The 14,127-nt window shown below is 35.0% G+C and overlaps 1 protein-coding gene across 1 annotated transcript in view; it reads right to left on the reverse strand.

Moving 5' to 3' along the window:
• Positions 1-14,127, reverse strand: part of CATSPERE (catsper channel auxiliary subunit epsilon) — a gene marked incomplete at both ends in the record, with an annotated part of 242,671 nt that overhangs the window by 196,519 nt on the left and 32,025 nt on the right. Inside the window, one exon of the mRNA XM_082833795.1 lies at positions 1,882-1,906. Within this exon, the coding sequence (XP_082689921.1) occupies positions 1,882-1,906 (25 nt within the window). The remainder of the gene's footprint in view (positions 1-1,881; positions 1,907-14,127) is intronic.

Genomic DNA, 14,127 nt, shown 5'->3' on the forward strand with positions numbered 1-14,127 from the left:
ATGCCTATTTTTTCATCTTAAGACATATATATATAGGATATTTTCAATGATGTACAATTATGCATAATCCTCATTCTTGTTTTCTTTGTTTTTATCCCTTCTTTTATCTTTGTGACCATTTAAAATATGGATTTAATCATCTTTCAGATGGTTCTCATCTTTAGTTTTGAAAAGTATGAACTTTCTCCAAATGTGTGAGAAGGTTTATGTGTGTGTCTATTCCAGGCAGTTTTGTATTTTTTTTGTGGTCTATAGCTTTTATTTTGAGATTATTTTCAGAGGGTTTGTTTTCTATGAGAGTCCTATACACCCTTGGTTATGAAATGGATTTTATAATCACCTCTGCCTGCGCCCTATGTGTTTCACTGCTTGTATTTTTGTGTTTACTACTCGGCTCTAGGTTCCTCAACCTCTTGAGAGATGTTTAACTTGGGCATCCACGTGAAACTCTGTGAAGGTAACTCCTTGTCCATTTATGGCCCCCAAAAGGATGTATCATTTATTTTAAATTACTCTAAGACAGTGAGTGAAGCCTTACTAGTTCTCATTTTACAGACTTTTCATAAATCCTAGCTTCATGTAGGGAGATTATTTTCAGCTCCTCCTCTCCCATAGGTTGGAGGCTTCATTTTCTATTCCCACACAAATGTTAAAACATCACCCTTTGTCTACTAGGGCTTATATTCTGTCTAATTATCTTACTTCTGAATTCATTCTTCTCTAACTCTGGATTTTAGTTCTTTAGTTACTTCTGACAACTAGGAAATTCCTTTACTTGCTTTTAAATTCTATACACATGTGTACCAATATTAATGTAAAAGTCTACACTAGTATTATACATACGTATTTTGTAAAGGCATTTCTGTATGTTTTGAGTGAGATGGAGGCTATTCTGCATTATTTGGGTCTGTAATAGGTATTCTACTTTTAGAAGATTCTCTCTATTTTCTGTCTTAAAATTCCTTATCCACGGATAATACTCTTTCTTCCTTTTTTTCACTGTTATAGTTATAGACTTAATAAATAATCCTATAATGCCAACTGGGACTGGGATACGGATACATATGAACACATGAGCTCATTCAGCCATCTTGATCCAATATAGGAAGTTTATTTCTTCTTATTATTTTTCTGCCTCTTCTTTCCACTAAATCACTATGTTGAGAAAATGAAAATATTTATAGGGCTTAAGTTTCCAAATATTATCACCTTATTTCAATTTTCAAATTTTTGAATATATCTCTCTGTCATACTTCTAATCAGCCTCCAATCCAGATGTCAAAATTTTTGGATCTCAAAACCCCTTCATAGGCTTAAAAATTATTGAGAATCCCACAGAGCTGTTGTTTTATGTGGGTTAGCTCTATCAATATTTATTACCATATAACAAATTAAAATTGAGAATATTTAAAGATATTTATTAATTTATTTTAAAATTTATGATAGACCTATTATATATTAACATTAACTAACATGTTTTTATGAAAAAAATAATTATTTTCCAAGATAAAAAATAGTAAGAAGATTGGTTGTTTTACATTGTAAATTCTCTTTAATATCTGCCTTAATAGAAGAGAGCTGGCTTATCATCTGTGCTCCTACATTCAAGCTGTTGGTATATGTTATTTTGGTGGAAGTATATGGGGGGAAATCTATCCTCACACAGATATGTAGCTGGAAAAGCGTAGACCTCGTGGACCTTCTAAAAAGGTCTGTGAAGACCAGGGGATCTTAGTCTATAACTTGAGTAACCACTTCTCTAAGCGAATTTTATTGAAAATTCATTTAGAAAATTCCTCTTCTAGTAAATATGGAAGATATGATGGAAATAATATATAGCATAATATATGAGAGATATACAAAAACTTTAAAAAGATTTACCTGGGTTAAATTGTTAGTGAAATTTCTGTTGGGAAAAAGAGAAATCATATTTTAGTAAACAGCATGTTAAATATTAGTTTGAATATTCTACTTTCAACATACATGTTTATAAATCTTTGAATATTCTCTTTATATTCCATCACAGATACATAAATGATTAAATGCTAAATGTTAAAAAAAACTCATGTCAATAATTAAATATAATTATTGATCCTCATGTGTTGTCAACAAAAGGCTGAAGGGCACGAATCTATATACTTTCTTAATAGTACTGTAAGCTCACATAGCCGAAGTTGCATGATTAATCTTCTTTAAAAATTTGACATGATCAATGCACATTAAAAAGTCTATAGAGTTTAGGGACTTCCCTGATGGTCCAGTGGTTTAGACTCTGTGTTTCCAATGCAGGGGGTGCAGGTTCAATCCCTGGTCAGGGAACTAAAATCCTGCATGCCACACAGCATGGTCCCCCCAAAAAAGAATTCTACAGAGTTTACATGTTTTAATTTATGTCAAAACTAAATTTATCAATTAGCACTGCAAATGTTTCATTTTTCAGCCTTTCAGTGTAAATTTTCTGAAAGGAGCAACATTCACTTGTATGTTTAGTTATATGTTTTTTAGAAAGTAATTATTGTCACTTTAAAGATATCTGTATTTTTTAAATCATATAATCTCTAAAAGTCAATGACTCAGGACTGTGTTTTCATTTGTGCATAGTGTTTAATACATTATTAGGTACAAAACAAAATGAAGATGTTTGGGGAATCAGTAAATGTGCATGCAGTGAGTTTCTGAGACCGCATAATGAAAATAATATTTTGTATGTTCAATCTGTTATATGAGAAAGCCACTGAAAATAAGTACTATAAATCCTGACAGGCAAATGTGCCCAAAGTTCAGAAAGTATGAAGTTTATCAAAAAAATCCCCTGCCAGTACACAGGCACCTAAAACTAACCCCTGCAGCTGAGCATGTGCACAGTACTGGCTTGGGCCACCAGTGCTGCCTGCTTTGGTCCCTAGCTACTGGACCTGGAAGCACTGCTGAGGACTATCATAGCCCTTGCAGTCACCCTGGTCACCCTGCAGCATTTGGTAAACACAATGTAATTCTTGGTGTTTTGGACCCCAGTGGCCTGTGCTGATGAAACATGCCCCACTGGATCCAGAGCCACTACTTGCCCCTGCACATGGCCCCCCACACCACTAGACCTGCAGTCACAGCACGCTCCAGCATGCACAACCACAGGTGAAGGTCTTTTCTTAATGAAGTCAGTCTGTGACAACTGGAAGTGGTGACTTCAAATGTGCAGACACCTACACAGGCTACAGGGTCCATGAAGAATCAGGGAAACATGACACCACTTAAGGAACATAGTAAACTCCAGCAATGACCCCTAAGGAAATAGATATATATACACGAATAGCCTGATAAAGAATTCAAAATAGGGTTCTAAAGATGCTCAGAGAGCTATGAGAGAAAAAAGACAAGCAATTTAATGAAATTAGAAAAACAATACTAGAACAAAATGAGAAGTTCAACAAAGAGGTAGAAAACATAAGGAAGAAACAAATTGTGGCCCTAAGGAATACAATGACTGCAGTGAAGAATTTATAAGAGAGTTTCAACATCAGACTAGAACAAGCAGAAGAAATAATCAGTGAACTCAAAGACAGATCTTTTGAATTTATCTAGTCAGAAGAGCAAAAAGAATAAAAAGGAATGACAAAAGCCTATGAGATTTATAGGACACCATTAAGAGAAACAATCTATGCATCATTGGAGTCCCATAAGGAAAAGATGGGGAGAAAGAGGCAGAGGCTTATTAAAAATGTGTAATAGCTGAGAGTTTCCCAAACCTGGGGAGAGATTTGACATCAAAGTTCATGAAGCTAACAGGTCATCCCAAGATTTCAATCTCAAATGATCTTTTCCAAGATCATTAAGATGGAACTGTATAAAATTAAAGACAAAAAAGAAAATTTTAAAAGCAGCAAGAGAAAAAAATCCTCTCAAAAAGGAAAACCCCATAAGGCTAACAGTGGATTTCTAGGAAAAACTTTGCAGGCCAGGGGAGAGTAGGCCAGGGAAGATATATTCAAAGTGCTGCAAGAAAAATAAATTGTCAGTAAAGAACACTTTACCCAGGTAATTTGTCCTTCAAAATGAATGCAAGATAAAGCTTTTCCCAAACAAATAAAAGCTGAGGAAGTTCATCATCACAAGATCTGTCTCACAAGAAATGCTGAAAAGTTCTTAAAGCTGAAATGAAAGGCCTTTAATTAGTAAAATGAAAACATATGAAAATATCCAACACACTGTTAAAGGCAAGTATATAGTCAGATTCGGAATACGTTAATATTTTAATAAGGTGATGTGTTAACCACTTACCTCTAGCATAAATGTTAAAGGGCAAAATGTATTAAAAACAGTTATGGCAACAATAATTTGTCAGTAGAAACAGAATATAAAGAGATGTAAATTGTGACATCAAAAACATAAAATATGGAGGGATAGTAAAAGGGTAGAGGTTTTGTATGCAATAGAAGATAAGTAGTTATTAGCTTGAAATAATCTGTTATAGATTTTGGAGAGGGATCAAGATAACAGAGTAGGAGGATGTGGAGCTCACCTTCCCTCACAAACACATCAAAAATACATCTACATGTGGAACAAGTCTCATTGAAAACTGGCAGAAGATCTCCTAACAACCAAAACTGCAAGAAAGATCTCCACATAACTGGGTAGGACAGAAAAAAAAATCACATCAGGTCAGGACCGGCACCCATGGAAGGTATCTGTAAGGAAGAGAAGGTCCTCACTGGCTGTCCTAGGGAGCCCACTTACCTGCTGGGAAATCCACTGAGACAGACAGAAGGACTGGAGAAGCCTAGACTCTGCTCGCAAGGAGTGCACACATGCTGGCTTGCTAACAATCAAGGAGGAGAGAGAGACTTGCACTGGTGGCTGCTGCCTTGCAGCACTTCCCAGTCTGAAGGGGCAAACACCCTTGCCCTGCTCTCTGTACACCACTGCCTGGTGCAAACTCTAGCAAAGATTCATTCTACCTATGCAGAGACAGATGGGACACCTTGGGTATGATCTGGGCAGAACTGCAGAGATCACTGTCAGCGCACACATGGGAGCAGCAGATCAAACCTGGCAGATGTCAGTGGGCACACTGGGTGATGTCACAAGAATACAGAGTGGACAAGCACTGAATCTTGGGAAGACAGGCCCTGGCAGAGGACTCTAGCTAAGCAGAGACAACTGAAGAACATGGGGTATGACTAGGGGGAGCCTCAGAGCCCATTATCAGCATGTGTGCACAGTGGTGGTGAGTCCAGATGTAGCAGACACTGTCAGTGTGCACAGAGGGCTGCACCACAAGAACGTGGGGCTAGGCTCTAAATCTCGGATGGACAGGCCCTGGACAGGAGTATACAGCAAGGAGCCAGTCAGAGTGCCCTGGTTCCATCCACTCCACACCACAGCTTAGTGCCAAATCTGGCAGCCCTGCTCCCAGGCAGCAACACAGCCACCTCATTTAGAAAAGTAAAGACAAAAACCACATAATCATCTTAATAGACACAGAGAAAGCATTTGACAAAATTCAACATCCATTCAAGATAAAAACTCTCACCAAAGTGGGTATATGTGGAACATATCTCAATATAATAAAAGCCATTTATGACAAACCGACAGCCAACATAATGCTCAATGCTGAAAAGCTGAAACCCTTCCCACTAAAATCTGCAACAAGACAAGGATCCCCGCACTCACCATTTCTCTTCAACATAGTATTGGATGTCCTACCCACAGCAATCAGACAAGAGACATAAATAAAAGATATCCAAATTGGAAGCGAAGAAGTAAAACTGTCACTATCTGCAGATGACATGATACTCTATATAGAGAATACTAAAGTCTCCACACAAAAACTATTAGAACTAATAAATGAATTCAGCAAGGTAGCAGGATAAAATGTTAATATATAGAAATCTGTTGCATTTTTATACTAACAATGAAATATCAGAAAGAGAAAGTAAAAAAACAGTCCTGTTGAAAAATCTCATTCAAAAAAATAGGAACAAACTTAACAAAGGAGGTGAAAAATCTATGCATTGAAAACTATAAAACACAGATAGGGCTTCCCTGGTGGCACAGTGGTTGAGAGTCCGCCTGCCAATGCAGGGGACACGGGTTTGTGCCCCGGTCCGGGAAGATCCCACATGCCACGGAGTGGCTAGGCCTGTGAGCCATGGCCGCTGAGCCTGTGCATCCAGAGCCTATGCTCTGCAATGGGAGAGGCCACAACAGTGAGAGGCCCGCATACCGCAAAAACAAAACAAAACAAAACAAAAACAAAAATAAAAAAACAAAAAAACACTGATAAAGTAAATTGAAGGTAATTTAAAGAAATGGAAAGATAGCCCATGCTCTTGGATGGGAAGAGTTAATATTGTTAAAATGGCCATACTACCCAAAGCAATCTACAGATTTAGTGCAATCCCTATCAAAATACCCGTGACATTTTTTCACAGAACTAGAACAAATAATCCTAAAACTTATATGGAACTACAAAAGACCCAGAATTGCCAAAGTAATCCTGAGGAAGAAGAACCAAGCTGGAGGCATAACCCTCAGACTTCAGACTATCCTACAAAGCTACATAATCAAAACATGTGGTATTGGCACAAAAACAGATGTGTAGATCAATGGATCAGAACAGAGATCTCAGAAACAAACCCACACACCTATGGTCAAATAATCTGTAACAAAGGAGGCAAGAATATATAATGGTGAAAAGGCAGTTTCTTCAACAAGTGGTATTGGGAAAGCTGGACAGCTACATGTAAATCAATGAAATTAGAACACTCCCTCACACCATATTAAAAAATACCTGAAAATGGTTTAAAGACCCAAATATAAAATAGTACATCATAAAACTCCTAGAAGAGAACATAGGTAGAACATTCTCTGACATAAATTGTACCAATGTTTTCTTAGATCAGTCTCCCAAGGCAAAAGAAATAAAAGCAAAAATAAACAAATGGGACCCAATTAAATTTAAAAGCTATTGCACAGCAAAGGAAACCATCAACAAAATGAAAAGACAACCTATGGAAAGGGAGAAATATTTGCAAATGATGCAACTGAGAAAGGGTTAATATCCAAAATATACAAGTGGTTCATACAACTCAATATAATAAAAACAAACAACCCAATCAAAAATTGGGCAAAAGACCTCTAAATAGACATTCCTCCAAAGAAGACATAGAGATGGCCAACAGGCACATAAAAGAGGCTGAATGCTGCTAATTATTAAAAGAAATGCAAATCAAAACCACAATGAAGTATCACCTTACACTGGTCAGAATGGCTATCATCAAAAGCCTACAGTTAATAAATGCTGGAGAGGGTGTGGAGAAAAGGTAACCCTCCTAAATTGTTGGTAGGAATACAAATTGGTGCAGCCACTATAGAAAACAATAAGGAAGTTCCTTGAAAAAACAAAAACAGAGCTACCATATGATCCAGCTATCCCACTCCTGGGTATATATCCAGAAAAGACAAAAACTCTAATTTGATACATGCACCCCAATGTTCATAGTAGCACTATTTACAACAGCCAATACATGGAAGCAACCTAAATGTCCACCAACAGAGGAATGGATAAAGAAGATGTGGTACATATATACAATGGAATATCACTCAGACAAAAAGAATGAATTATTGCCATTTGCCACAATAATGGATGGACCTAGAGAATATTACACTTAGTGAAGTAAGTCAGAGAAAGACAAATATTATATTCCACTTATATATGGAATCTATAAAATAATAAAGTGAATCTATATACAAAACAGAAACTAACTCACAGACATAGAAAATAAACTTATGGTTACCAAAGGGGAATGGGAAGCAGGTATAAATTAGGAGTGTGGGATTAACATATACAAACTACTTTGCATAAAATAGATAAGTAACAAGGATTTACTGTATAGCACAGGGAACTATATTCAAAATCTACTAATAACCTATAATGGAAAATAATCTGAAAAAAATATATGTACATAAAACTAAATCATTTTGTTTTACACCTGAAACTAACACAATATTGTGTATCAACTATATTTCAATAAAAAAAGAAAAGACAATCTGTTATATCTATAAGATGTTTCAACCACACACACACCAGTTATAGTAGATACACACAAGATGAATAGAAGGGAGTAAAAGAATACCACTATGGAAAATCATCAATTCACAAAAGAACAGCAAGAGAGGAAGAAAGGAACAAAGGGATACAAAAGAGCCGGAATATAATTAATAAAGCAGCATTAACAAGTCCTTAACTTAAAAAAATTACTTTAAATGTAAATGGATAAAATTCTCCAATCAAAAGGCATACAGTGGCTGCATGGATTAAAAAAAAACAAGACCCAACTATATGCTGCCTATAAAAGACTCACCTCAGCTTCAAGGACATATATAGGCTCAAAGTGAAGGGATGGTAAAACATATTCCAGGTAAATGAAAGCCAAAAAAGAGTGGGGATAGCTATACTTATATCAGGAAAAATAGACTTTAAGTAAAAAAGTGTAACAAGAGACAAAGAAATTCAATATATAATGATAAAAACCAATTATTCAAGAGGAAATAACAGTTGTAAATATATATGCACTCAACATCAGAGCACCTAATATATTAAGCAAAACTAACAGATCTAAAAGGAGAAATACACAACAATATAATAATAGTAGAGGATTCCATTTTCAACAATGGATAGATCATCTAGACAGAAAATCAATAAAGGAATGTTGTACTTGAACTATACTTTACACCAAATGGGCCTAAAGAACATTCCATCCAACAGCAGAATGCACAGTCTTCTCAAGCACACATGGAACATTCTTCAGGATAGATCAAATGTGAGGTAAAAACAAGTCTTAGCAAATTTTAAAAGATTGAAATCATACCAAGTATCTTTTCTGATTTTTCTTCATCTTTTCATACCATGGTATTAACCTAGATCAATAACAGAGGGAATACTAGAAAATTCACAAATATGTGTAAATTAAACAACACACTTCTGAACAACCAATGGGTCAAAGATGAAATAAAAAAGGAAAATCAAAGAATATCTTAAAACAATGAAAATAAAAACACAACATAACAAAACTTATGGGATGGAGCAATAAAAGTTCAAGTCAAGAAGGGATATTTATAGTGATAAATGCCCACACTCAGAGAAAAGAAAAACCTCAAATAAACAATATAACTTTATACCTGAAGAAAATAGAAAAAAAAAAAAAGAAAGAAAGAAACTAAATTCAAAGTTAGCAAAGGAGAGGAAATAACAGTGAAATAGAACAGAAATAAAAGAGACCAAAAAAATAAAAAAGAATAAAACTAAGAATTTTTTAAAAGATAAACAAAATTGGCAAAACTTTAGCTAGACTACCTACGAAAAAAGAAAGAAGACTCAAATTACTGAAATCAGAAATGAAAATGAGAAAATCACTACCAATTCTACAGAAATTTTTAAAGAAATCATAAAAGACTACTATGAACAATTAGGCCAAAATATTGGACAATCTAGTAGAAATGGATAAATTCCTAAAAATATATGACCTACCAAGAATAAATCATGAAGAAGCAGAGTATCAGACAAACCATTTATGAGTCAGAAGCTTGAATCAGTAAGCAAAAATCTCCCAACAAAGAAAAAGCCCAGTATTTGATGGCTTCATCGGTGAATTCTACCAAGCATTTAAGGAAGAATTGATACCAATTCTTTCCAAACTCTTCCAAAAAACTGAAGAGGAATGGATATTTCAAAACTCTTTTTGCAAGTGCAGCATTACTCCAATATCAAAACCAGATAAGGGCACTACAAGAAAAGAAAACTACAGGCCAACATCCCTGATGAATACAGATCCAAAACTTCTCAGTGACATACTAGCAAACCAAATTCAACAGCATATTAAAAGGATCATACACAATGATCAAGTGAGATTTGTCCCTGGAATGCGATATAGGAAAATAAATCAATGTGATAACCACATTAATAGACTGAAAGACAAAAATCATTTGATCTTCTCAATACATGCAGAAAAAGCATTTGACAAAATACATTATCCTTGATTGATAAAAACTCTCAACAAATTGGATACAGAAGGAACATACTTCATCATAATAAAGGCAAGATATGACACACCGCAGCTAACATCTACTCAGTCATGAAAGGTTGAAAGCTTTTCCTTTAAGGTCAGGAAAAAGACAAGGGCACTCATTCTCACCATTTCTATTCAACATAATAACTGAAGTCCTAGAGAAAACCATCAGGCAAGAAAAATAAGGCATCTGAATTGGAAAGAAAGAAATAAAATTGTCTCTGTTTGTTGATGATATAACCTTGTATATAGAAAATCCTAAACAGTCCACCCCAAAATTGTTAGAACTAATCAATAAATTCAGCAAAGTTGCAGCATACAAAATCAACATGCAGAAATCAGTTGCATTTCTATATACTAATGATAAACTATCTGAAAAAGAAATAAAGAAAGCAACAATAGCAACACAAATAATAAAGTACACAGGAATAAATTTAACCATGGAAGTGAAATATCTATATACCAAAAATTATAAGACATTGATGAAAGAAACTGAGGAACACTTAAATAAATGGAAAAATATCCCATGTTCATGGATTGGAAGAGTTAATATTGTTAAAATGTTCATACTACCCAAAATCTTATATAGAGTCAATGAAATTCATATCAAATATCCAACGGAATTTTCACAGGAATAGAAGAAACAATTCTGAAATACATATGGAGCCCCAAAGACCCCAAAGAGTCAAAGCAATCTTGAGAAAGAAAGCCAGAGGCATCACATTTCCTGATTTCAAAGTACAATACAAATCTATAGTAATCAATCTGTCTATAGTAGGCAGAGAGTACTGGGATAGACTGATGAAGCAGAACATTGTTACAGTGAATTTGAAAAAGATGATAATTTGAGCATGACCCCTTGGATTCTTCTCCCTTCCTTTTCTGTATTCTAACCCTAGGGGAGAGAGAGAATAAAGCAAGAGAGTTTAGATGCTAATACAGTACCTGATCCATGAATTCTCTTCCTTCGGGTCAGAATTCTGGTTTGTGGGCCGAGTCAATAGGTTAGGAAAGCCCAGGGAAGAGAGGTAATGCTCAGCAGGGCCTTGTACTTGAGGTTTAATGCTTTGCAGTCTCTGTCTTGAAATTCTTAATAAATGTATCTTTGAATTTGTGGTTTGCATGTGAAGTATGATAGGAAAATGAAGCATGCACTTGGAGGTTTGGCTCATGCAGTACTGTCTCCTATTACTTATCTTTCCCATGGGACAGGCTCTTGGCCACCCACTCATTATGCCCTGGCACCTTGGGTCCTGCCTGGCCTTCCCCTTCTCACTCCTTGTCCTGAAAACTAGTTCTGGGCTCAGGTATGAGGAGGGTCAGCATAGGGTGTTTAAGTCCTGTGACATCTTGAAGTAAGGCATGCCAGCAACTGTCCTCCCAAAACCCCAGCTAGCAAAATTATGGTGTGGCTGATGGAGGCCTCATCTAGGCAGGGATGAGCTTCTTACCCACCCCCAATCCAGGTACCAAGGGTGTCACAGTGCAGAGGTTGCAATATCCTTGGGGGTTGCCTATCAGCTATGGGTTGAGGTGGTAGCTCCACTGTAAGGGAAGATGTCTGGTTTGACTTCTTCAGACCCCACCCCTGGCTGAAGTATTATATGTCAGTCCAATGACTGTTGAGAGGGAAAATTGAGCAGCTAATGGGCTGCACACACGCTAAACCTGGTGACTATATGAGTTTGTACTTGACCCAAGAGTATTCTCATGTCCAAGGGAGCATGACATTATATTCCAAATAAAAAGTGCCATGACGGGTAGAGAGTAACCACAGAAGAAAGGAAAAGCTTTATATTTAATACTTTTAACGGTATTTTTCCCTTGGCTTTTGAACCAGAGGCCCTCCATATTCATTTTGTACTGCACCCAACAGATTACACAGCCAGTTATGGATGCAATAATGCAGAAATGGTAGAATATAGTATACAATGGTACTTTCCTCTAGATAGTAGGATTTTAGTAATTAAAAATTTTAAACACAGATGATGAGAGAACTAGAAAACTGAAAGAAACATTTGAAAAAATAGTCTAGAATGAGTCATGGGAAATAAAAAGATAGGAAATATGAAAAGATTTGAAGCATCAGGAAGGACAGAATGAAATGGTGGCATGTTTCTATTATGGAAATTTAAAAAGAAAGAAGAAAGAGAATGAGAGAAAACCAGGATTTGAAAAGATAGTAACTGAATTTTCAGAATTTATGAAAGGCTTTAATCTTCAGATTCAGGAACTATAATAAATCAAAAGTAGGATAAATATAAAGAAACTTACTATAGCAAAGCTTGTATAGCTCAATAGGTAAGGTTGAACTTCTTAAAACAGCTACAGAGAAAATAATGATTACCTAGAGAAGGAACATCCATTAGACAGAGAGCAGACTTCTCAACTGCAATAGCAGAAGCCAGAAGTCAATGAAAAATAATTCTAAGGCCTTGAAAATCGAAGGTTAAAGATACATGAACATATTAATATAAGACAGAACATAAGTTGAAAAGCATTACAAGTGAGAAACAAGGCCACTACAAACAAAATCTCAATTCTTCAAAAAATCTTAATAATTCTAAAGTTATATGCACCTAAAAGATAAAATAAAAAGCAAAAATTTACATACCTACAAGGAAAAGTGACGTATCTACCATCATAGTGGGAAATTTTAGCCAATATCAAGTCAACAATGAGTCAAATAAGTACACAAGACTTTGAACAGTACACTTAACACACCTGATCTACTGGACATAAATAGCATACTTCATCCAACAATAGGAAAATATATTTTCTTTAGGTACACACTAGACATTTATAAAATTTGACTACATGCTAAGCCAAAGATTTGATTCTAACGCTTTTGTGATCACAATACAATTAGGTTAGAATTCAATAACAAAACAATAATTTAAAAGGCTCATGTCTGTAAATTTAAAAATGCATTTCTAAACAACTCATTGCTCAAACAAATTGTAGCAGTTACTAGACAATTATTTATGAGCAATAATGAAAAATTACAATTATGAGATATTCCACTATTTGTTGATGCAGCTATAGAGGTACTTAGAAGAAATTTTATTTCCTTAAACACATACATTCGAAAAAAAAGGAAGTCTTAAGCCTAGTAGGCTAAATAACTAATTCAAAAACTTTAGAAAAACAAACTCAAAAAAAGAAATAATGTAAAAAACAAATTGAGATAAAATAGACAACAATACAAAAGCTCAATAAAGCCAAAAGATGGTTCTTTTTTGAAAAGACTAATAAAATAGAAATATCTCTAGGAAGAAGAACAAGGAAATAGAAGGAAGGCACAAATAAAAATATTAGAAATGATAAAAGAGAGGCATACCTACAATTACTTCAGTGATTAAACAAATATAAGAGGATATTATGGACAACTTTATGACATTAAAATTGATACTAAAATTGCTAACTGAAGACATGGATGAATTCCTGGAAATAAAATACTACAAAAATGGATTTTATAAGAATTAGAATTCCAAAATAGGATTTTAACCATTAAAGAAATTGAGTTAATAGTTATAAAATTTCCCCCCCACACACTCAAAAAATCCAGGTCCAGGTAGATTTCTATGCAAGTTTCCATCAAATATTCAAGGAACATATATTTCCAATCTTATACAAAATCTCTCAGAGAACAGAAAAGAACAACTCATCCTAACTTACATGATGAGTCTAGCATAGCCTTGATATCAAAAGAGGAAAAGGATAGTACAAGGGGAGTAAAACCACAGGCCAATCTCACTCATGTATATTCGCACACACAAAAAATTAAATAATATTAGTAAATGGAATCTATCAATGTATATGAAAGTTAATTCATCAAGACCAAGTTGGCTTATTCCAGAAACACAAGGTTAGTTTAATATGGATATATTAATAACTATTATCCATCAGATTAACATAGTAAAAGAGAAAAACCGTATGGACTTTTATGTAGAAGAGAAAAAAACTTTGAATAAATTTCAGCACCAATTCATAAAAAAATCCACAGCCACACTGGAATAAAAGGGAACTTCCTTAACCAGGTAAAGTTTAACTCATAACCTGT

The sequence above is a fragment of the Leucopleurus acutus genome (assembly GCF_964270905.1).
Source record: "Leucopleurus acutus genome assembly, chromosome: 2".
Lineage (NCBI taxonomy): Eukaryota > Metazoa > Chordata > Mammalia > Artiodactyla > Delphinidae > Leucopleurus > Leucopleurus acutus.